The sequence below is a fragment of the Aristolochia californica genome, unplaced genomic scaffold (genome assembly GCF_029961685.1).
Source record: "Aristolochia californica isolate CCGP_79_NKW_82.1479 unplaced genomic scaffold, dmAriCali1.0.hap1 SCAF_1, whole genome shotgun sequence".
Classification (NCBI taxonomy): Eukaryota; Viridiplantae; Streptophyta; class Magnoliopsida; order Piperales; family Aristolochiaceae; genus Aristolochia; species Aristolochia californica.
In genome coordinates, this window is record NW_027181770.1 from 61,066,263 (window position 1) to 61,091,789 (window position 25,527).

General features: G+C 38.7%; 3 protein-coding genes and 1 non-coding gene across 4 annotated transcripts; 3 read left to right on the plus strand and 1 right to left on the minus strand.

Annotated features, from left to right (window-relative positions):
* Window positions 1-414: 414 nt before the first annotated feature.
* On the plus strand, window positions 415-4,077 carry LOC137946604 (large ribosomal subunit protein mL101 (rPPR4)-like). The gene is made up of 3 exons (XM_068792954.1): window positions 415-569; window positions 1,681-1,941; window positions 2,594-4,077. Exons 2-3 carry the CDS (start codon window positions 1,717-1,719, stop codon window positions 3,836-3,838), a joined length of 1,470 nt encoding a protein of 489 aa, XP_068649055.1. The 5' UTR covers window positions 415-569; window positions 1,681-1,716; the 3' UTR covers window positions 3,839-4,077.
* A 564-nt stretch (window positions 4,078-4,641) lies between these two features.
* Window positions 4,642-4,714, minus strand: TRNAK-UUU (transfer RNA lysine (anticodon UUU)). The gene has a single exon. It is a non-coding gene; the product is annotated as a tRNA-Lys (tRNA).
* An 8,674-nt stretch (window positions 4,715-13,388) lies between these two features.
* Window positions 13,389-14,961, plus strand: LOC137946681 (uncharacterized protein At5g48480-like). The gene is made up of 2 exons (XM_068793021.1): window positions 13,389-13,738; window positions 14,434-14,961. The coding sequence occupies exons 1-2, from the start codon at window positions 13,464-13,466 to the stop codon at window positions 14,627-14,629; spliced, it is 471 nt and encodes a 156-aa protein (XP_068649122.1). The 5' UTR covers window positions 13,389-13,463; the 3' UTR covers window positions 14,630-14,961.
* A 4,334-nt stretch (window positions 14,962-19,295) lies between these two features.
* On the plus strand, window positions 19,296-25,382 carry LOC137954598 (pyruvate dehydrogenase E1 component subunit alpha, mitochondrial-like). Its single transcript, XM_068801681.1, has 9 exons — window positions 19,296-20,140; window positions 20,239-20,318; window positions 20,801-20,878; window positions 24,145-24,240; window positions 24,443-24,514; window positions 24,621-24,674; window positions 24,777-24,842; window positions 25,124-25,200; window positions 25,303-25,382. The coding sequence occupies exons 1-8, from the start codon at window positions 19,441-19,443 to the stop codon at window positions 25,166-25,168; spliced, it is 1,191 nt and encodes a 396-aa protein (XP_068657782.1). The 5' UTR covers window positions 19,296-19,440; the 3' UTR covers window positions 25,169-25,200; window positions 25,303-25,382.
* The last annotated feature ends 145 nt before the right edge of the window (window positions 25,383-25,527 follow it).

Consider the following 25,527-nt stretch of genomic DNA (forward strand, 5'->3'; position numbering starts at 1 on the left):
CTTGAAACATTATAAATATGCTATTATATTTTTTAGTATTTAAAAATTTTATATATTTAATTCATTAATTTCTGTTATCTTTCTGTTTATTTACCTAGGAATACCCTAGAAAAGAATAGGATGAAATAAAAATAGAATATCAAAATGGTAACCATGCCATTTATAATTTTACACTGTCTTTTTATAAATTTATAAATTTATAGATTTAATTAATAATCCCGTATCCAACGATATCTTAGATGACTTCTTATTTACAAAAAAAATTAAAATTATTGAAATAAAAAAAATATTTTGATGATAATAAACTTTTATGTTATTGACAGCTCAATGTTACAAACTTACGATGTTGTGTCATGGCCTGGGTTGCATCGGGTCGAATGCCGTCCGTTGAACCGGAATGAAGGGGAACCGGGCACAGCCTTCCTCTGCTTGCATACGTGCTCTGCCAACAAGAGCAAAACCTAGTAACCTGAGAAAAACCATTTCTTTTACTGCTTTCCGCCGAACGACTCACCTTCTCCGACCACGGTGCCGGAACGACCTTTGGTACCTCACATTCGCGGTTCAAGGTACGGTCTCTCTTTTTCTATTCCTGCTTGAATCCTGGTAAGCCTGTGCCTCCTTCGACCTCCTTCAGCCTTCTCATTAACGAGGCACTTATCGAACTGGTAAGCAGTCAGCTTATATGTCTACCTTGATCCTTCTCTCTGTGGATCATACTCTCTTCCTTTTATCTCTTATGAAATCCGATTCTCTGGCTCTGCGAACAGTTGATCAACGACAATCCTCGTCCTCTCTCTCTCTCTCTCTCTCTTCCTCCCTCCTTCTCTCCCTTCCTCCCTTCAGCTGCCTTGTCGAGTCTGGCATCTCCTGTCCCTTGCATTGCTGCTGAGAAGAAGTTTCCCTTCTTGAATATCTATCTTTATGGTTTATTGAATTTGACTGAGTTGCTGTCTTTTTGGTGATTTAAGAACTGCTTTATGCGAGCTGGGATTGCATGCTTGCTTCCGAGCATATAATTGGTAGTTTGGTAGGGTGTTCGAGACTTTTTTTTATTAATTATGACATCCGATTTGTATCAACTGATTTATTTTATGGACTGGCACTGATAAAAAAAGGTGTTACATTGAGTTCGAATATGTAACGAGTGTATCGTATGAAGTTGTATCTCTGTGTTGATTTTGCTTTGTGCTGTTAATAAAACGGAGTGGATGGATTGAGTATGCTTCTTTTTTTTCAGCTGCATTCTCGTTTTTATGTATGGAATATGTGCTTTATTGAATGAAATGTAAACTTCAGTTCCTTCTTTTGTGAATCTGTAGCTTTTCTCTTCTTTTTCTTTTGACTCTTTGCATTTTTCTTCTTCTTCTTCTTCTCCTTCTTCTGAATTGTGGCTTGTACTTATGCTTGATATCCCAAGAGAAGTCTGATTTGTAAAGGTTTCTCTTAGTTGATTCGATATGTGGCCCATTGGCGCAACAAAAATCTCTATTTCTTTTGTTCCTATGTATATACTCAACTGTAATTTCACATATTTCATACATCTCCTACAAAATGATAACTAATTCTGCTATCAAAAAAATATGGTGATAATTATTATAAAAGAAAATCAATTATCACATTAGTTTTTTTACCAGTTCACTATCATTAATTCCCCTACACTGCTGTGTGCTAATTTAGATAAAGGAGGAAGAAGAGGGATAGAATTAAAGAGAAATGGCACAGTTTCCCCCACCGATGAGGCAATCTGTTGTAAAGCGTTCTAAAAAGTATTTGGAGGAGGCTCTATACAATAGGCTCTTCAGACAAGGGAGCTCTGATACGAGTGTTCGCATGGAGCTGAATCAGTTTCTCAACAGTCACAAGAGAGTGTACAAATGGGAAGTTGCTATGTCTATCAAGAAACTTCGAGACCGCAAGAGATACGGAGCAGCTTTGAAGGTAAGATCAGTAAACATGGTATGAGTTTTTTATATGTTGGCACACACTCCTTTTCAGGACAGATTTGAGATGCCAATGAGCTCAAATCAAGGATTTTATTTGCTTTAAATATTTTAAATTTTTTAATGTTATTTTTGGTATGTATCAACATATATCTGGTCTTACTTTTTTTTATCAGAATTGACCTGTTTAGTACTTCTTCAGACTTTTACCATTATGTGTTTAGCTCAGCCTTTATATGCCATCATCTTCTGCCTCAGAGTGAATCCCTGGAAGCTATTTTAATTGTTCCTTTAGTATCTTCTAGAACCTTGTTTTATCCTTTGTCAATCATATGCTGTTGGTCATGTCATACTTTCTTCATTGATGGCATGTATTTGATTGGCATTATCTTCATATATTTGTCTAATTGCATACCTTTTTTGTTTATTTTTTTCATTTTTTGGGGGAAAATAAGACGTGTATACCCTTGTAATTAGTGTTAAAAAGGGAATTTATAATACTGGGAAGGGCAAATCTTTAAACATTTGTATGAGGGAACTGTACATTTTTGTATAAGGTGATCTTTTGTAGGAAAAAATTCTTTATTTCCTCTTTGATGTTTTCTGGTGGCCCTGTAAATTAGATGATGGAAATCTTTTCCTTTCTGCAGCTTTCAGAAGCTATGGCCAAAAGGGGCATGAACTTGACTGTGAGTGATCATGCAATCCAAATAGATCTTGTTGCCAAAGGTCGTGGTATCTCCTCTGCAGAGAAGTACTTCATGGACCTCCCTGAGACAGCAAAAAATCAACTTTGTTATGGTGCACTTCTCAACTGCTACTGTAAGGAGCTAATGACAGAAAAGGCAGAGGCCCTTATGGAAAAGATGAAGGAACTTCGTTTTGCTTCAACCTCCATGGCCTACAACAGTTTGATGACGCTTTACACCAAAACTAGCCAACCTGAAAAAATTCCATCTATTATACAGGAGATGAAAACATCAGACGTGATGCCAGACTGCTATACTTATAATGTATGGATGAGGGGGCTTGCTGCTGTTAAAGACATTGATGGGGTTGAGAGAGTCATCGAGGAGATGAAAAGGGATGGACGAGTGACTGCAGATTGGACAACATATAGCAATCTTGCTTCAATTTATGTTGATGCTGGTATGTTTGGGAAGGCAGATATAGCACTCAAAGAACTTGAAAAGAAAAATGCAAGAAAGGACCTTGGAGCTTTCCAGTTCCTGATGACTCTGTATGGTCGCACTGGAAATTTAGTTGAGGTATATCGAGTTTGGCGATCTCTAAAACTGGCTTTCCCAAAAATGGCAAACATTAGCTATCTTAATATGATTCAGGTTTTAGTGAATCTGAATGATTTACCTGGAGCAGTGAAATGTTTTAAAGAATGGGAGAGATCATATGAAACTTATGACATCCGTCTTGCAAATGCTTTAATTGGAGCTTATACCAAAGCAGATATGCTAGATGAGGCTGAGAAAATGAAGAATCATGCAATAAGGAGAAAGGCAAAACCAAATAGCAAAACATGGGAGATTTTTATGGATTATTATTCGAGGAAAGGGAACATGAAGGAGGCAGCTAAGTGCATTACAAATGCTATTGAAGCTGGAAGGGGGGACGGTGGAAAGTGGGTCCCTTCAAGAGATGTTGTGCATCGAATGATGTCTCATTACCTTCAAGAAAAAGATGTTGAAGGTGCTGAAGGGCTTTTGGAGATTCTTGACAAGGCAGAGGGCGAGAAGGGGGAGAAGGTGTTTGAGTCCTTGATAAGGACATATGCCGCTGCAGGGCAAAAGAGCCCATTGATTAGGCGACGGTTGAAGATGGAGAACATAGAGGTCAGTCCGGCTTGTAAGGAGTTGCTGGATGTAATCTGTGTAGAATGAGGATCTGTTCCTGGAGAAATTTTTTGCAACTAATGTTTTGTTCTCACTGGATTTTGCTAGTCTTTCAGTAGGTTGTTGCCTGCATGAAATTGTCCTTGATCCCTATAACACTCACACTGTAAAGCAGAGTTATGGACACTAATAAGCATAAGGGTGAGTGAGGGGATTTCCTGTTTTAATGTGCTTTTCTGCGGGAGAGCATATTATTTCTTGTAACAAAGTTCATTTACATGGGTGTAGTAGACCTTGAATATAAGCCAATACCTGCTAAAGCAAGCAAACATTGAGAGACCAACCAAAACAACGTCTTCACAAACAAGAACAAATGTTCTGATTATCTTCCTTTTACAAGGATTGATACCAATCAGGTCCTTCCATCCAGTGGTGATTCTTGAGCTACAAACTGAACGTGGTACCAAAACAGATGAAATTGCAAGTATTGTTATGCCACTTGGACGCAGGATGGACACAGGCACAGCCGTGTTCAAACCAGGGTCCAAGTTACCAAAAACACAAGGGTGGACACTGAAGTATGCACGCATTGAACATGGCGACGTTTGCACTGCTGTTTTCTTGTAGACTTGGTACTCAACTGCTGCTACTTGCTCTTGCATTGGATAATATTGCGTTGCATTTGCATTTGAGGTGAAGCGAGTAGCAAAAGCTTTGTCCATAATTTCTAGTTCAATAGAGAAGCCCATCAAAATAAAGTTTGCAATCAGAATTAAATCCACCATAGTATGCATTGCCCGCCCAGTAATAATGCGTCTACCAGAGAGGATAAAACCAAAAAAAAAAAAAAACGCCGTCTGTGGGAATCGAACCCACGACCACATGGTTAAAAGCCATGCGCTCTACCAGCTGAGCTAAGACGGCTTATGTATCATTTATTCCAACGTTTTAATTTATTACCAATTAGATTTCGAGGGGGTGGTGTGCTAATATAACCATAAAGAATGATATAGAAATATGAAAACTAAGACAATAACCCCAGTTTTTGGCTTGGGCGAAATGAAAAAGAGAAAGAAACAAATAAAGTAAATTAATGAAAGGTAAAAAGAGAGGGACGTTTAAAACTTTCATCCTTAAAAAGTGGGTAAAATAAATGTAAATGACATCTTAAAAACTAAATTGTAAGTGTTCATCATCAAGAAGACTCTTGAATTTTTTTTGAGAAAAATGACTGAAAGTTTGTTAGTTAAAGAGTACATAAATTATATCAAATAAATCCAGAAATAGATATGGGTTAATGAGGAAATAGGCCTACGCCAGCCTATGATCATGGAAAATGAATTCAGTGCTAATTTTGCCTCAGGTTCTGGAAGGGGAATAAGAATGTTGCCTTTGTAGAATTCAGAAACAATGGAATAGTGACACTGTTTTCACTCGTGGTCGGATCCATGCACTAGACTGTGTTTTCCTGTACTTTCATAATTAATTTAATCTCCATCGTTTTAACTAAAGCCGAAACTGTTAAAATTCATTTACTTTTTCCATTATCTATTCTCTTCTGAATACGAGGAACCAACAACAACTTCTACTTTTGTGTATTTATTCCGCGTTTAGACTCTTACTAACTAGGGGTGGCATCAAACCGAGCCAATTCGTAAGTGACTCGAGCTCAGCTTGGTTCTGGCTCAGTTTGATTTGATTTATCTGGATCTCCAACCTAGAGGAGACTCGTTTAAGATAATGAGGTGAGTTCAACCGAACCATGGTTCAGATTGAAAACTTGCGAGCTGGCTCGTTAGCTTAACGAGGGCTCGGGAGGCGGGAAGTCTTTGACTCTTCGAGTTCGAGTGGAAACTCTTTGTCTTTCGTTCTCTCAGGAATCAAGGAGAACAGGGTAACAATGTTTGATAGGCGACGATTGAGCGAAAATGGGGGGAATTTTGTCTTCTTATTTCTCATTCTCTCTCTTTGATTTCTTACTCTCAATCTCAGTCTTCGATTTCTTCCTCGTCGACGGAAGTGATGGAACAAAGGTAAGTTCTTGAAATTCTGGGTCCACGTTGTTTGTAACTGCTAGAGCAAAGTCCGCCAAGAGCCACGCCTGGTTGTTCTTGCCCTCCTTCCTTTGCCTTCGGCTCATACCCAGAAGAATCATCAAGCTCAAACCCCATAACATTTTCTTCTCATCAATCACACAAACCACTTGAGTTTTTCGAACCTTCTCCCCCATCTCCGCTTCGTTTGACTCACTACAACTGCTATGAAGGCATCCCATTTGAAGAAATTAGGAGAAGAATGATAAAACGAGAACAGAGAGATGAGCAGACACAGAAAAAAGAAAAGAGACAAAAGTTGCAAAAGGAAAGTTCTTTGCTTGAGGAAGAGAATTTGGTAAAAAAGGAGATGGGAGGTGGGAATTTATGTCATTTAATGTTTTCATCAATGTATACTAAAAATTAAAATAATTTTTAGAAATAGAGGCTAACATGGTCCCAATGGATATCGATAAACGATCAAGGGAAATTTATTAAAGCGAAAAAGGTGGGAGTTGGAGAGAAGCTCAAAAGGCAAGATTCTCCTTACCTTGAGTAAAGTTGATAGAAGGAACCCACAGAGAGAAACCAAACGAGTAAAACAAGTACAAAAGGATTGTCCCAGTCGACTAGGTGTTTGCCGTTTAATTATCCGAGTTTACAAATGAACAAGAAGGCAAACAAGGGGAAGAAAACTGATTGGGTTTGGTAACCATCCAACACCTTTTGAGCCCAATCACTTGTCTTTTTCCCTTGTCTCTCTTATGTCCCTATTTGCCTCTCTTTTAATCTTAATCTTTTGGGGGATTTTTTCATTGCCGACGTAATAGACTAGCAATGATTTTTTTTTATCTTTTATATTCCATTATTTATCTTCAATTTCGCATTAAAATTACTATGGATGAATGCCTCATATTGTTTTAGGAGTTTATTCCTACTCATTCCTCAGAGGTAATGGCTCTCACCCTATTATTGATTTTTTGTTTGATTTTTCTATTTTTTCATTGTATTATTTTGTTGGGTGTTTTGACTGCTTGGCAAATGATTCGTCAATCCTTAGCAGTCACCACTACTAGATATTTGAAGACTGTAGTTTAATGGCATCGTGTTTTGAGCTCTTAATTACAAAGGAGACATCGACCATTTTATATTGATATTTCAAAGATGTTTTTGTGCTTGATTATTGAATAAAATTTATGCATAATTATACATTTTTTTGAATAATTTTATGTATACAATTTATTTGACATGTATTTTATATAAAGTTTTAAATATAAATCAAAACTTGAACTCGATTAAAATCATTGGACTCGAGCTCAATTATAATTTTAGGCTGGAGGCTAAGCTCTGCTCAAACATGAATTCAAAATATTTAAATTAAACCCGGCTGGATGTCTCCACTCAGAAACCTACTGAAAGAAATCCTACTCAGAGGCCTACCGATAGGGGTGGCATCGAGTCGAGCTTCGAGCCGAACCTCGTCTCGAGCCTAAAATTGTTATCGAGCTCGAGCCCAAAAATTTTAACCGAGTTCGAGCCGAGCTTTAGCTTCAACATACATTTAAAAATTTTCAAAAAATATATATAAAATAAATTGTATATAAAATTATGTATACATTTTACATAAAATTGGGCATAACCTCTACATCAAATTGGGCATAACCTATATATATAATACATGTATAAGATTGGGCATGACTTCTATTTAAAATTGAACATAATCTATGTATATAATACCTATATAAAATTTGACATGACCTCTACTTAAACTTGGGCATAATCTATATACATAATACCTGCATAAACACTCCATAAAATTATCTATATATTCCATAAACACTTCATAAAATTATTTATACACTCCATACACTTCATAATATAGTCTAAACACTCCATACACTATATAACATTATGAATAAACTCCATACAATAATCAAACACAACAAAATTAAATGAAATATCAATATCAATTTACAATCACCCAATTAAAAACTATAAATCCTTTAAATAAAATCATATTACTATTAGTGACTTATTAGAAAATTATAAGAAATATTTTAATTTTTTCTTAGGAAAGTTAAATGGACCTCTATTGCCTCTTCTAGAGAAATAAATAAAAATTAATAATCAATATAATATATTATTATACTTATCGATACATTTTTAATCAAATAAAATGTCAAACACAAAATTACAATGAAAATTGCTTCATGCTAAAAGTATTATAGCATCAACTGTTAAATACTTATTTAAAAATTTTCTATAGAGTTTTCTACCCCATTTTGGCAAAAAAATCTTACTTAGAAAATTATATGACTTTTTAATAAGAATGTTCAATTAGAAAAATATTTACAAAAAACATGAGATACTAATAGTTCATCGAAACTTATTTCTATAAAATGTATTTTTAATTTGTTCAAGAGCTATGAGGAAGGAGAGTTTAACGAAATTTATTTTATTTTTTTTACTTTATGATCTCGCACGTGCGAAATCATCTTCACAGGGGGGCGGGGGGGACGGGGAGAGATTATTTCTCCCATGAACTTACTAGTTCTGGTTTTCCGCTGAGACGATGCAGAGGGAAGGGGGTTACGGTGCCGGGGAGGACCTGTCGTCGGGGATGACAGTTGCGACGGCGACGACGACGACAGCGATAGAAACAGACGCGACGGCAAGGAGAGAAAGAAATCGAACAGACGGCGACAAAGGCAACCGACTAGCAACTGTCAACGACGATAGAGGCGATGACAACAACCAACGGGAGGGGCTCGACGGTGACGAGGGGAGGAAATTTTTCCCCCCCCCCCTGGCTCTCGCTCCCGCTCCCTCTAGATCTCGATCCCGATTTACCTCAAGCCGGATCGCGAGCCGACGGGAACATCCGTTACAGCATAGCGCCCGGGAAACTATTGAAGAGTGAAGACCGTTGGGAAATGCTAGCATTAATATTTAAAAAGAAAAAAGCAGCTTTTCCTTTTGTATCCTTTCCCGTGGAAGCGAGGCCCTGGTCATGACTTTTCGAAATCCGAGCAGGGGAGCCGTGCGACCCACCTTGGCTTTGTTCCATAGCTATTTCCTTCCCATTCACTCTGGCCTCTGATCGCATAAGCAGCTGGCTCTTAGTTTTGAGCTTTTGGCTCTTAGTCCTCTGTAGCACTGATGATGTTGATACCGTCTCAGGCTCTCGCTGCTGCAGCATCAAGTTATTCAAGTGCTCCAAGTGAAAGAACTATCTCCTTAGTTTCGGTTTCCGGTTCTCCGGAAAGAGGGAACCACAGAGAGTTGTCAGATTCCTAGGAAGATGTCCCCCCTTATCTGCTTTATCTTCCTATTCAGGCTTGCTCTTGGCAGCGACCCTTTTGCTTTCTTCGATTGGGCTGTGTCATACATCACTGCTTCGCCACTTGGAGTCACCCAGCAGGTACCTCTTAACGTGCTTCTTTTTATCACGAATTTTCCTTCCGAGATGACCAGCTTCCTGCCGTGTTCGTATATAGAATCTTCCTGCTTTTGGTGTTTGCTAGTGGATTATTCCAACGTTTCGTGGCCTCATATAGTATCAGGAGGCAAATGCATTGCGAAACTTGTTTCCGTCAGTTTAAAAGACTATGCCTCAGTAACTGTAGCGTCTCGAGTTGGACGCATAAACAGATAACGTAAAGAACTAAATTCCTGCAATTACTTGTCGTTACTCAGAAAGTGAATGCTGTCGGTGTTTCAAAGATTTATGTTAGCAAGTATTTATAGTGAACCTCTCGTTTCAATGCTTTGGTACTCATATACTTGAAAACGATGAGACCCTTCTGAGCCAAGTTGCGAAGGAACTTATGAGTCAAGAACATTCAGTGATTGCTTTGTGTGAATTTGCCTCACTGAATGATTATCTGTAACTGGCGAGGGTTCAAAGAAAAAAAGAAACATATTACTTGTTAATGTTACAGGGACTTACAGAGTGTTTATGTCATCTAGCAAGTAAAAAATTACTTTTCCTCTGGTAATGCAGAGGACTTTGTTCATCAACAATTAATGGAAATTAGTTTGCTTCCTTTTCAACTAAAGCATAAGCTTAAGCAACTATGCAAGGGAGAACCAAGTCAGGATTCGTAGCAAAAGCCACTAGGATATCTGCTAAATAAGGACATTAAATTTAGAATTGAGTCTATTGCTATCTTGACCACCTTGTCCATTAACAGTGATTGCAGCTACTAGCTATACTTTGCTGTTGAGCCAATGATAAGACAATGTATCTATCTTTGACCCTCAATGTTGTTAGTCAATTCATGGAGTATCTTTGCAAGGTTCATGTGGAAGTTGCCCAAGGAATCTTAAAATATCTGAAAAGATTAATTGGAAAAGGGTTATTCTTTAAGCCTCATGATTACATGAAGATAAATCTTTTTGGGAGATAAATAAGCTGGAAGAGCAAGAAACAAAATGTTGTAGTTTGTTCCAGCAATCCTTTATAGGTATAGTGATGCAATAATAACAAGTTGAGAGTGCTTCCCCAGCGCCTTCGACTTGCCTTCATGTCTTTGCGAACAGATTCTTCACCCCTCGATGTGGAAGGGCTCTGAGTTGTTGTCATTAGTTAGACGAAGATCTAGTGACTACTCTCTCTCAACCTCTCGTTCACATATACAAACAAGGAGACATGCCCACAAAGACTGATAAACTCGCAGAAAAACAGTTTCCCTCACTCACAACTTCTTTGATAGTCATGGCAATACAGTAAAGAGTTAATCCATGATGAAAAGAGAATTCCTCTTACTTGTGTAACGAAAAAGATTCTATGCCTCCTAACACAACAATTGTAGGGTATGCAAATTTTCTTCATATTTCCATCAGGAACCACAACATAATGCAGAAACCATCAGGACATCTAAACAAATCTGCCAGAGTAACTCGGATGGTACGCAGTCAAGCACTTGGTACGCATCCTCTGGTTTAGTAAACTGCTTTTATAGTTTTGCATTAAGCTGAATGAACTTCTAAAGGCAGTTGTACCGTATAACTAAACACGTAACGGTAGACGATCAACCACTATAAAAAAAAAAAAAATCAATGAATAAAGTCGACAAATACGTGCGGAACCCAACGCATCACTGCATCAGTACATTCTTCCACAAGGACCAAATGGAGTTCTAGGAAAACAAGTAATCTTTACCGTCACATACTGTTCGTTAATTAACATTCCACGACCGCCATATACAAATTACTAGAGTATAATAGAGTGTCTTAAGAAGCAGCAGCGATATATAAGATCCAGAGAAGGCGAATTTTACAGAGAAACAGCAGAGAGAAAGCAAGGTACCAGGTGTTTCCATCCGACGCCGTTGCGATTGGCACGGCCGTGGTGAGGCCTTCCCTAGAAGGTGCCGCTTTGGTAGACCGCGGAGGAGATGGAAGCCAACGCGCCCATTCCTGAAAAGCTGCAACACTCTCATTTTGCACCCGTAATCGTAAACCCTACAAATAAAAAGAACGTCGAAAAAGTCAGAAATGATAAATTAGTAATAATTAAAGAAGATAAAAATTAGAAAACATCCGGAATCTTCCAAATGGAAGAAAATGAAATTTTTGCTATGAAACACCAAATCTGTGCTTCGTATAAGGTGGCGCACAGCACACCATGCATACGTACGCACGCGTAACTGCACCATCCCGTCCAATCAAATCAAATCAAATCAAATCAAATCAAAATAAAATAAACTAAAATAAATTAAATATTTTAGCCAAAATGTGACCGCCCATTATATGTCACCTACATAATGGATGGAGCATAAAGATATGTTGGACTAAATGTAACAAATGCGCTATTTCATTATTGTGGTGTATAAAAATTAGAGCTCAGATCTTTAAGAAGTGGGGACCACAGGATGGACCACACTAATATTCATTCTTTTAGGACCTGTACTTGGGTGAGGTCATTAGTATAATAACTTGTCTCCTAATCCTTCACTTTACGAGAATCATGGTTTTTAATTTAATAATAATAAAGTATATCCAACGGTTCAACCAACTTTAGAAGGTCCGAAGATCTATTATGTCTTCATTTACCCAATTATTTTTATTTAAGATTAAAATTTTGAATTATTTATTATTTTTTTAATTTAAAAAAAAAAAAAAGGGACAAAGGTCGTGAAGAGTGGCGCAGGAGTTGGATTGGACAGCACGGTTAGGTGTTCGAAACCCAACGCTATTGCCCGAACCGATTCATCCCGCCAGAATGATCGCGTACTCCCTAATTGCCCACACTCTTATCAATAAATCACTTAAATGCCACGGCATGTTCTGACCTTTCCTTGTTTTATTTTACTAGGATTTAGGAAATTAGTGTAATTAAATTTAACAGACCTCTCAAACACTGTTAATAATTCACGTTTCTCGAATAGAGGAATTTATAACAAGGACCCACCCCATTTGGCAGAATTGATGATCCATCATGAATTTTACCTAGAACTCTGATTTTGCTTAAGGTGAAAGTAAAATTGGACTCTAAAATGATTGGTAACGGTTATTAAGAAAGGACTAAAAACAGAAGTATAACGTATATTGGGATATCGAATTGATTGAAACATACGTGACTAGGTAGGACGGACAAAAATTCCTTGCTTTGAGAACTTGAATAAATGAACAAGGACATGATCTATTATGGTCTCAGTTTCATGCAATCGGCAGAAACAGGGCCTAATTTATTTTGATTTGAAATCAGATCGTTGCCTTAATGGAAGTCTGATAATGCTTATGGCATCAACGACAACTGAAGTCAAATCCCTCTATTTCCGGGAGAAAAGTTCATAAATCATTAACCTTATCCCATCCTTAATCTGGTTGTTTGTCTCCCTTGTTGATAACGCAATAAGATCTATCTTCGGCTCATACATGATTCCAAATGCTCGTGTCATTAACATCACCACTTGTTTTATTTATAACTCTCTCTAACTCAATGCTTCTCAGCTTTTTTTTTTTTTTTTAATTTCTCTAAAACTAAGGGGTGGGATCTATGAAATTATGCTTACTGCTACGTTACTCCACATGAGGCCACATCATTTTTTTTTAAATCTAAAAAAAATTCATTCCTCTTTTCTCTTCCCTTACTTTTCTTAAAATTATTCTTTTCATGGGCGAAAACAGCAGAAAAAAAAAAAAAAAAAACAAAAGGATGAAGAAAGAGGAAAGAGAATTTTTTTGAATTTTAAACAGACACCACGTGAACCTGTTTTAAGTGGCGTGTTAACCAATGTCACGTGGGTTTTAACCTTCGTAATTCGGTATTCATACAAATATTTTTTTAAAGTTCAGTATTTTATTAAAAAAATAAAATTATTTGGGTATTTTTCTATATGTCCCTTAATTCTATCGATTCTTTTTCTCTTTTCGTCAAAACCATGCTTGAATCACTGTTTTGTAGCCGATGGTACTCGCGTAAATAACTGCTGCCGTAAGCCTGCTATTTTACTCTTTATTTCTGGTAATTAAATCCTTTTCAGAGGCACGAACGGTTTCGCCTCTTTACTTCTATAAATATTACTTTAGATTTTTATTTCACCATCGACGCGTGACGCCTCATTTCTCTGTAACTTCCATTGTCTTCTCTCTCTTAGGGTTAGGGTTTGCATCCTCTGAACGTTTTGCTGGCCATGGCTCAAGAGGTGGAGGATGGAGCTGCTGCCGACAAGGCCGCTACGAAGGCCGTCGTTTTCTCCGCTCTGAAGCCGCAGATCTGCGTTCCGGCGGCCAAGGCTAATGATGCTATCGCGTTCTACAGGGCTGCTTTTGGTGCCGAGGAGCTGAAACGGGCGGTGCATCCTAAGAGGAAGGCGGAGCAGGAGCTACCGCTGATTCTTAGCTGCGAGCTTCAGATCGGGGGTTCTGTGTTCATTGTCTGTGACCAGACCGAGGAGTGTGCTACTGCGTGAGTCTTTCTTTTGAAGCTTCTTCCACAGTTGTACTGCTTTTGTTTATCTTCTTTTCTTTATTTTTCATGTATCGAGCTGTCTTATTATCAGGTTTATTCACGATGAATGTCCTAAGTTTTTTGAACTTTTTAAAAAAAATTTGTCTTACGTTTTTTATTTTGATTGTTTTTGTACATTTTGCTTTTGTTCATTTTCCCTCGCTCACCTTTCTTTCTACTTTCGTCCGTTTTTCTTTTTGCTTCCTCGGCCTTTGTTGTACACCCTCTTGCCACGTAGGGGATGATGGCTAGCGTCCTCTCTCCTCGTGCTTAAAGGCCCTTGTCGTGCTTTCTATCTCGCTTAATCGTCTTTTCTAGCTCTAACGAGTGGCAACTTTACCATTCTTCGTTTTTTCATAAATAAAATGTAATTCCGTGTTTTTACATGCTATCCTGTCATCCCGTTTCGCAACATACCAGCAGAGTTAAGGAGACGGTTGTCTCTTTGCTTCATGTATTTCTTTATTCTCGCTTAATCCATGAGACTCTGCCAAGCGGTACAAGGAGTCTGACAGAGTATCATAATCGTTTGGTTTACTTTATCGTACAGTTTACAGGGAACGTGTAATTTTTTTATTGGTTTAACGTACTGTGATCTGGAATGGTATCTGATTGGATGAGATATTGTTTCTTCTTACGTGTGCTTTGGGCAGGACGGGTTTCACCTTCCGCCTTGAAACGGAGGACGTCGAAACGGCCTTCTCGTATGCCGTGAAGGCCGGCGCTGTCGTCGAGGCAGAGATCTCCGAGGACGAGAGTGGCCGTTCCGGGAAGGTGAAGGACCCATTTGGCAACGTTTGGGCTGTTTTTTCAGCATCGAACAAGTCAAGCGACGCACCTGCTGCCTGAGACTTCCAAGTTCCTGTTAGGTTTGGTTTGGTTTTATGATGCTCGATCATCTTTTTGAACATAGATCAGTTCTAATCTTTTTGGGCACTAGGGTTTAGACTGATAGAAAGTATTGGTAGGGCGTAGAGTCGGATTCGCGTACGGTGATGAAGATGAATTAATGATTGTAAGGGTGTCTAGAATCGAAGATTATGATTAAAGAAATGTCATATTATTTGAGACAACCCGGTACGAGACCTAGGAGAAGCTATTCCCCGGTTGTAAATTTTGAAATTTCCAAGAACTGCATACTAACAACTGGTATATGCTTTTTAAGCACTTTTGCTTCCTAATCTTTCGTACTTTGTCCGTCCGAGCATTTTATGGTATCTTTTCTGTTTATGTTCCTAAGAAAATTGGGAGTATAGCTTAGCTACCAAGTACACGCGAAGGATCCTTTGTTCGGTTGTCTTCTAGCAATGTCTGTAAAGAAAATAGAAGCACGTCCCGATTTTCCGTTTCTCGTGCGGTGTCACCTCGGAAATCTGTTATTTATAATTGCGGAGCGCGATGTCCCGTTCGGTTTGGGAAGCCAAATCTAACTGTTATTATAATTTAGTTATTACAATGTATCATCTTTATTCCAAAGTGAACGTATTATGAAACTATAAAGGCATCAAATCTATTACTTCGCTTAGTATTAACTATGTACCAAATTTGATGGAAGGGCGATGATCGATCGGAATAGAAATTTTTGCGCACTGCGTCTATGCTAATTGGCTCTCTTCTGCGGTTACTAAATTTTGCGGTATTAACCTAAAACGATTGGAGAATAATATCGTCTCCCTCATCCTGCTATCAAGGGCCCTTTTATCAATTCTTAGTGCAGTCACTAGATTAACTATTGAGGTCAAACCAAAATGAACATGAGATTGTACCTCGTTTTATTTGAATTGAATATTTTATTTATACTTCTGTTTACACGTGTTGACAGTTTCTTAAACTTTCGCATTATAATATAGATATGGCCTCCAATTTGATGATGGCTATTAATTTACTTAGTGCAAAAAACAGCTAAAAGTCTATTTTACCATATTTATTTCTGTTGCAAAACTAATAAACCAAGTTAGGTAATGATTCAGATATTCCAAGCAGATATGCGTAATCGGAGAAACACAGTCACTGCACAATCTCCTCGAAGCGCTAAAATCATACTTTGGTTATATTCTTTTATGCGATTATTATATATGACTGAAATATGCCACCCATTGTTAAATGAGATCGCAAATCGGGATTTACCTGGCTCCGTCATACAGAGAGACGGGCAAGATCTAAAGTAACAAGGTTATATTTCAAGGGTTCAATCTACAGAGACGAACAGCTTACAGAGAAGATTGAACGAAACGGCCATCTTCAGGGTAAAACAGCTTACACAAGGATTTTAAACGAACTGAGAAACAAACCCATGAAATCGTTCGTAGCATGGAAGTGATTCACGAGCATTTTGGGGCAGGAGTGATGTTGCACTTTTCGGGAAGTTGCAAGGCCAAGTTGGGGTCTATACCCATGGAAGGAAGCAGAAAGGAGGTTTTGTAAGAACAGAGGCAGGGAAAGTCCGCACTCTCGAGGGCCGAACAGCACTTGGGCGAGGGTGGATCTACCGGATCGCTACCACTAACCGATGGCTTGCATGCCATCAGATCCTCCTCGGTCATGTTACATATCTCTGAGTTCCCAATCACCGCCAGTGCCAACACCATCATCAAAACTGCCATTGCCATCGCTCTTCCTTCCATCTTCTTCTTCTGCTTCTGCTGCTCCTGCTGCTGAAATGATTCTTCTGTAGTTCCTTTTCTGGGTTCTGGAGTTTATATAATGAAAAGAGATGAAGAGGGAGAAGGGGACATCCATTCTTTTTGAATAGTGGTAGGCCTCCTCTACCAGAAACAGACAGAGCTTGAAGCGTCAGCCATGAAGGATCCGTTGTTAATGGGCCACAGTTTCTGGTAAAATCATTGCCTCGAATTTGATTGAGTTTGGTGCTCGTGACTGTCCATTGGCCGCATTCTGTTTCCATAGGTGTCACGGGCGTGGAAATGGCAATAGTAGGTAAAACGGAATAATAATAATAGGGTGTGTGGACAGGAAGACATGGTAGTCTTGATCGGTTAGATTGTCTGTCTACTCGTGCGAGTGGATTAATTATCTCGTCGCACGCTTTTCTAAAGACACGTGTCCCGAAGTACTATTGACCACTTAACACTGATAAAAAAGGCCAAGCAAAATAGCAAAATAGCAAAATGATAGTCTTTTCTTCCATCGTTTCCAATCTTTTGTCCTTCGTTACCGTTTCGCCTCATCCTGCATCCTGATCTGCTGCAATTTTTACGAGAGGGATTACGTATACGCGGCAACAGATATAGATTTACCTCCTATTGTCGATCGAGTCTTTCTCCGCTCTCAACGAAACGGTCAACGTGAGCTAAAAATCATGACTACAAAGCCATCCCATTTCATAGAGTAACAATCTTTACTCTCCTAGTGCCATAAAAAAATCAAGCAAAAGAGCCGGAGGTGGCAACTCTTCTTCGACTATCTGCACCACTGCATGCTGTAGAAGATGGCCGAAAAAGGACTCCTGGAGGAGACATTTGGCAAGCCTCATGTCGTATCCCACTCCCTTCTTCTCCTTAACATAATCTTTGTCGTTGGTCTGTCATCTTCGGCTTGTATGAGACAAGTTATGCAATTACAGGGACGAGCACATTAGAAATTTTGTTGGATCCCTGGGGAGGAATAGTGATATTCTTTTTCGATCGGTCTGTGGAAATAATAAAGAGAAAAAAACATCTTTTTAGAAAAGAAAGAACAGATCGGCAATGTGAATCAAGTCTATTCGCCCGAAGCAAAGTTCAATCCATGCTGTCTAAGTTATAGTTAGCTAAACACCAAAAAGATTGTTATGCGAGCCTCCTTTCCTTGATATGTAAATGACATAGGAGACAAAGTGAATTTTTTTTATGGGGTCTTCGTCATTATGATTTAATCAAGCTGCAAAGTTCCGAGAAATGTATACAGTAACTGTAGATTAGAGGATTTCGAAGAAAGGAATAACAGAGAAGAAGATGGAGAAGTTTTGTTGTACCTGGTGTGTGAATTAACAAACCCCAGTTGCGTTTCCTGAATAGTTTCGTAACTTGGTCTTTTGGACTTCGGAGTTTTAGAGTCATGTATCAAGCAGAGTAGATAACGAAATCAAAATGAGGAGAAGAAGATGGAGAAGTTTGCTGCCCAGTGTGTTTGAATTAATGGATACAGAACTCTAACACCATTTGGGTTTGATGGATAGTTTCGGTGCTTCGCCATTTCGAGAAACGAATTCCCTTTTTTGGATGTTCCAAATAGACAGGTTGATAGGCCATCCTTTATAGCAGATTTTATTCAATCTTCAAATTTTTTTTACAAGAATCCCTTTTTAACTATTTAAATTGAACGTAGGTGCTAAAGAGGAGAAGCCACAAGGCATGTTGAGACAGAGAAGGACTACGCTATAGATGAAGCTCAAGTAACTGGGTACCTAACACAAAAAAACTGTTTGTAAAATAGTAGTTCTGTAAATCTGCAAATGTATGACCTGCTAGAGAATTGAAAGACTTTGTTATGGACCAGAGCAAACAGAAGCAGCCACACCCAAAAGAGTTTTTTTTTTTTCCCCTTAATTAATTAATAGATCACACCCTCTCCGTATATCAGAAAAGAGGGGTGGCACAGATTCTCCCCATATATATAGAAAAGGAGGATATCCCTATCTTTTGTTTTTCCTGTAAAAGGGAGGGATCATTTGCCCCTCTTGCCATATTATAAATGAGGGGTGACAAAAAAAAAAAAGCATTAGTGGATAATTTTTCTCTCACAAAATGATGAAATTTAGAGAGAAAAGAAATTAAATAAAAATTTGAGAGAAAATCTTAATTATCAAAAAATTTAAAATATTTTTTTTCACATATATCCAAATAAGATAAACTATATTTTTCTATCATTTTCCATGAACATCCAAACAAATGAAAAACAATGTTTTTTTATATCATTTTCTTTCTCTCTCCATTTTCTGTGTTGCAAACACAACCCTACGATCCTTGCAAAAATATCCAAATATATACAAATTTCTAAAAGTTTAATTAAGTAGTTTTATCATCTTTATCTCTCTGATGAATAACTATAACCTTCCCCTACTTATTAAATTATTTTTTTAATTTTTTATTCTATTATATATACTATCATGTTTTGTTGTAGAAAATGAAGATAGGAATTTACTTTAAGAAGAGGTAAATCATAATTTATGAACGAATACCATTTAAATAAAATTTTTTAATTGATGGCTTTATTATTCTTACGAGATCGATTAAGTTATTTTTATTATTTAATAAATAATTTGTTCTATTGAAGGAGAGGACACATATTAATTATTTTGTCATTTAATAAGTTTATGGAAAGAAAAATTTGCCCATAGATTTGTTTGGTAATTTTTATATATAGAATATTTTAAAATATAATTTTTTAGAAATGTTTGGGCCTTTCGGGTCTTGGCAAAAAAAAAAAAAAGGTGTAATTAAAAAAATTATATTTCCTTTTTCCTGAAAAGAATAACATGGGATCACCTCTTTACTGTTTCCGTTCCGGTCCGGCCGTCCTTCAGAATTCAGATTTCAGGGAGTCAATTCTGTCTCCTCCGATTTTCTTCTCTACAACTCTCTCTCTCGCTCTCTCTCTCTCGTCTTCGTTTTCGATTTTTCGGACACGAAGAGGATCTGAAGAGAAACCCTAATCCGGAAATGGCTCTCCGTCGCCTCGGCCTATCTTCTACCTCCCCTTCTTCGAGTCTCCTTCTACGATCTCTCTCCCTCCACTTGCATCCTCTTCGCTCCTTCTCATCGGGAGAGCAGACCCTCACAATCGAGACTTCCGTCCCCTTCACCGGCCACAAATGCGAACCGCCATCCCGCTCCGTTGAGACCACCCCTTCGGAGCTCCTCTCCTTCTTCAAGGACATGTCACTCATGCGCCGGATGGAGATCGCCGCCGACTCCCTCTATAAAGCTAAACTCATCCGTGGTTTCTGCCATCTCTATGACGGCCAGGAGGCCGTCGCTATCGGCATGGAAGCCGCCATTACTAAAAAGGATTGCATCATCACCGCCTATAGAGATCACTGCATCTTTCTTGGCCGTGGGGGCACCCTCGTGGAGTGTTTCTCTGAGCTCATGGGACGGAGGGCTGGTTGCTCGAAGGGCAAGGGTGGATCGATGCATTTTTACAAGAAGGACAGTGGGTTTTATGGCGGTCACGGTATTGTTGGCGCGCAGGTCCCTCTTGGGTGTGGTCTTGCTTTCGCTCAGAAGTATCAGAAAGACAATACCGTCACTTTTGCAATGTACGGGGATGGTGCTGCCAATCAGGGTCAGCTCTTTGAGGCGCTAAACATGGCAGCGTTGTGGGATTTGCCTGCCATTCTTGTCTGCGAGAATAACCACTGTGAGCGTTAATTGAATGCTTTATATATCCTTTCCTCGTGTTGCTATTTTTATTATTATTATCATGTTCTCAAACTTTTATGTTGTGGGTTGTTGTAGATGGGATGGGGACGGCAGAATGGAGAGCAGCCAAGAGTCCGGCTTATTACAAGCGTGGAGATTATGTTCCTGGCTTGAAGGTGATGTCTGATTTTGTTTGACTTCGTTCATTTTTCACATTTCTATTATTTTCTTGAGCTTGTTCGTACTCAGTTACTCCACTAGTAGATAATTTTTGGAAATTCTGGAGTAGGATTCTTATTTTCTTTTATTGTGTTCATTTGTCAGGAGAGTTATAACAAATTATTATGATTGGAGATTTTCATATTGTTCCTTGTGTAAGAACTCCAATTGCTCATTAACACTTGGAAATGGTTTGGTTTTTGCTTATTTTTTATTTGATTCTGCAAGGAATGATATTGACCTTCAGAATCTTTAATAAGATTTGTAACTGATGCCTAGTTTGTTACGACAAAGCATAAAATGCACTCACCTAATGAAGATCATGGTAGAACTAAAATTTTCCGCCATGACAAGCTATCCAAAGAGCACTGACTTTTCTTTACCAAATCTACTAGTCTAATGTTTATAAGGATTTCATATTATGCCTATGTTTTAACAGGTTGATGGTATGGATGCGCTAGCTGTCAAACAAGCATGTAAATTTGCCAAAGAGCATGCTCTGAAGAATGGACCCCTTGTAAGTACTCTAACTGGATGTTTTTTTTTGTTTTTTGAAGATCTGACTGTATGTTTTGTGATTCTGAGTTATCTTTCTCTCGTCCTTGAGTTTTTCACTGATAGTATGGAAGCAATTTATGAACTAAGAAAATGATTTGTATTAAGATGTGTGTCACAATTAAATCAAGATTTTCATATATTCAGATGAGATTATTATAGTCATGACTACAATATGTTTCCTACCTTTACACCTCTGCTAAATCTAATTAGGATGCCTGTGGATCATGTGTTGAAAAAAGATTGATTCAGTGCAAGTTGACTCATATTGGATTAAAGGCGGTCAAATTGTGGGTTATGCGGTGCTTTTGGAAGCCTTTATCTAGAGATAGTTAGTCTTCTTTAATAGCTTGCAAGTTTTGATAGTTGAACAAGTATATGTAGGTACTGGATTTTATTTTGTATGGTAGTAGATATTTCTGGTGAGGCTTGTGAACTTGGCAATTTTGAAGCCTATTCTGCGACTCATATTTGAATACCATTTAAACTGTTAGTGCCCTTTTGATCTCTGATTGGTTCTGCTCCTTGATTTGGATTTGCTGTTGGAACCACATTTCTACTCACAAATGTACTCTCTGGTGTGTTAGTGCACTTTCTTTCTTTGAATGTCCTATCTAGTTAGTAGATTATTCGTTCTAGCATGTCTTGTATTAAGCAAGATTTACATTTCTTGGGAGTATTGCCAATTATGGTTTTCTGTCACTTAATAAAATCTTGTGTTTCCCATCTTGCATTTCAGACAGAAAAACCTGAACTCCGTCAAAATAGGAGTTTGTTATGGTCCTGGGGTTGAGTACCTATGCCTTCCACTCCTAATAGGCTGGTCTTTTGGGTGGTATTGTCTAGGTGCTTAACATTTAGTATCAGAGCGGGCTCCCACGTCGTGGGTTCGAATCCCCGAGGGGAATTCCTCGGCGCGGGTATCGCGAACCCCGGACGCGGTGGCCATTAGGGATTATGGGATCCTGACCCGGCCCTCGTCGCTAAGTGTTAAGCCCCCGTGGACGTCGGCTCGTGAAGGTGGGGTGTACTGTATGGTCCTGGGGTTAAGTACCTATACTTTCCGTTCCTAACAGGCCGGTCTTTTGAGTAGTATTGGCTAGGTGCTTAACAGAGTAACCTTTTTGTTTCTCTGTCCAACGGCACACCTTCAACGTCATTGTAGAGGTATTTTGTAAAACATCGAGGGACTGGAGAAATGAGAAGACGGAATTTGGAGAAAATCGTCTTAGAAAGTTACCCCAAAATTCGTTGAAGTTGGTTTCCCGCTGGGCTGCCAAGAGCGAGATTGAGAGGTGTCAGAATTTAAATTCTGAACTCACTGTGCCTGAAGTATTTCCTTTCGACAGGGCAACGATTTCTACTTCGAAATTGAAGTCTTTTGATTTTTTTTCCTTTCGGTTTGCATAACCCGTCAATGGCGAAAAAATGACTCTACTGTGGAGAAAATTTTCATGCCCCCTGACAATGTTGAGCCTTACTTGTTGCCGACGACGAATAGTAGCCACACGATGCTTCTCCACTCGGTGAAGTTTGGAGATGTTAGGTCGAAATTTTTTGGGTACAGAGTAGGTCGAAAACGTTTCCTGGTCGGAAGAGTTGCGGGAAATATTTTCGTCTCCTGTTCGGGAAGACGTTTTGCTGGCCGTGAGAAGGGGATTATTGATGTCGAACCCAAATCAGCCATTACCGACGAGGTTTTTGCTGAATACCCCTCCGATTTCAGATTTCTAGGGTCCCCAATTTCAGATTCTCTTGCTCTAGACTTTGGCCTTGGATTTTCCTCCTCGGAATTTTGAGGCCGAACAACTGTGCTCTCTGCGGCTTTAGCAAAATGCCTCTTGATTGCAAAAGTTTTAATGGAAGATTCACACATTCCATCTCGCAATACTAAAAAGTCTGCGTATTTCTTCCAATGCTAAAACCCTTGTGCGTATTTCTCCCAATAGATTGAGTATGGCCAGCCATTTTTCTCGGGACGAAGAATCGCTCATTGTGTTCCTGCTCTGTTACTAGTTGTTACGTTCCCAGATCTAACATAACGATTCGTAGGGAAGAAGAAGAGAAAGATGAAAATCAAGTCGAAGGGAAGCTTGAAAACCCTAGGTTCATTAAGGAGAACGCACACCCCTGAGCTCGTTGAGGAAAACTCAAAACCCTTGTTTACACTAAATCAATACTTCCCCTTTCTCATTTTTTTCACCTTTCAGTAGGGTTGACGTTAACAAAGTAAAAGCTAAAATTACAATAATGCCCCTGCAGTATATTAACTCTTCAACTGAAATAAAATGAATGTTAAAAGTAAATTCAAGAAAAACAATTAACTTAATACTAATTGACTCAGCCCTACGCCTCTGCATGACTCGGCCTGCTATTGAGGTCATAACACAGTCCTGCTGGTTCCCTTTCTCTTGGACCCACCTTTGTTCTCCTCCATTGCTCACTCTCACACACACTGACAGACAAACTCTCTTTGTTCCTCCCCAGCATTTCTTTTACTTTCTCAACTTTTCTCCCTTGCAATCTCTCCTTGCCCACTTCTCTCTACATCCTGTTCTTCTACCCTTTCCTGTCTCTCTTTGCTCCTCTCCTTATTGCTGATTGAAATGGCAACTTTCTCACTGTTGGCCATTAGCTTGGAGGTGACTGTGGTGATCTTGCTGCAAGCCTGCACTCTTTTCTTTTTCTAAAACTAGAGGTAGGGTTAGTTTTGTGCATCACTTGTTTTATTTGAGAAAGGTATTACTCACCATTAAGGTACTGTGTTTCTCGGTCAGCATAACCAGAAATTAGTGTCCAGTTTTGCATAAACACAATTTTTTTTGACAGGGATTAATGGACCATCGACTCCAGAAATTTCATATGCAAATTATTCTATACTGTTAGGAAGTTAAAGCCTTATGGTCAATAAGGGGTTCATCTGTGGGTGGTTAATGTTCACCAACAATCTATTCTTTGAGCAACTCCAGCATTTTGATGAGGAATTAGCTCTGATGCTTTTCATTCACCTGGATATCAAGAAAGTTGCAAATCTCTAAGATACAGCATCGATGTGTTGTTTTGATTGATTAGTGACAAACTCTAACCTTGTGAGGTATGCCTGTACTAAGGCTGTTCAGTTTTATAGGTTAGGACGTAAGTGAAAGTGTTGTTATTTTTTCATTCTCACTTTGATAGGTTAAGGTTATTTGATAAGCTGACATATCTTTTAATGTGGGTATTCTTCAGATTCTTGAAATGGATACCTACAGGTACCATGGGCATTCCATGTCTGACCCAGGCAGCACCTACAGGACTCGTGATGAGATCACTGGTGTGAGACAGGTTAGATGCATTTACTTATTATGTTTGTCTTAATGCTGTTAGTCATATCACCAGTGTGACAGTATCATCATTTTCTCAATGCATATCTTTTCGAACTTGAATATGTATTTGTATTGCTGTATGCTACTAGTCTGCTTATCCATACCACAGCTGTTCATACATGATTGTTGATATGTTTTTTATTTGGTTTTCTTACTTACAGGAGCGTGATCCAATTGAAAGAATAAGAAAGCTAATTCTTTCTCATGATATTGCCACGGCTGCCGATCTTAAGGTATTTTAAAGCAGCCTAGAGATGTGATATTGAATACCTAACTAAAGACTTTTTCATTTCTGGGGTTTCAGAGTCGGAGATGATTGATCACATTTCCTTTTTGTAGAGCATTGAGAAAGATATCCGGAAAGAAGTAGATGAAGCCATTACCCAGGCTAAAGTAAGAGCCGGAATGAATGTTTAAAAGCATGGTTTGCATTTCATTTGTTTGATGTATGATCATACTTGTTTTGTCTCTCATGCTACTTTTCATTATTAACAGGAGATACCTATGCCGGAACCTGCAGAACTCTTTACCAATGTTTATGTGAAAGGCTTCGGAGTGGAGGTAAGCTGTGCCATTTCATGGAAAAAGGAGGATTCCAGTCCACTTTGTTTGGGTCCACATTTTGGGACCAACTGAAGGAATCTTGGTGCTTTCTAGTAGTGTTGTCTGCTATGAGTGCAAATTTGCATCCTCTCATCCTAGTGGATTTGTTAGCCACGTCCACTGTCTTGTTTGTGGGTCCCCAGGGTATCTCTGATGAAATATCTAAATATATATTCTCTGATGTGTACTGTTGTCTTCTGTTTGGCTGCTGTGACTGAACGAGGATGCTGGTCTTGCAGGTTTTTGGTGCGGATAGAAAAGAAGTTAGAGCTAATCTTCCCTGAGAGATGTGGAATTCCATGTCTAGCAATAAAAGGTGTGCTAGTCATCATATTTCTCTAACAATCATCCTTTATGTTGGGAATTATTTGATAGATTTTCTTGATATTTGCATAAATGTTTTCTTTCAACTGAACAGTTGCTTGGATGAGACACCCTCCGAAGCTGTAATCTTGTGGAGTGCTGTTAGCAGACCCAAAGGCATTGTATTTTGCCCCCCCCCCCCCCCCCCCCCCCCCCCCCCCCCCCCCCCCCCCAAGGCAATTTACCTTGTGCATTAATCGGGATTAGGCATGAGGAAATAATTTTGAAAATTGTACCAAGGGAAGAGTTGGTTATTGAAGATAATATTTTGGAGCAAATG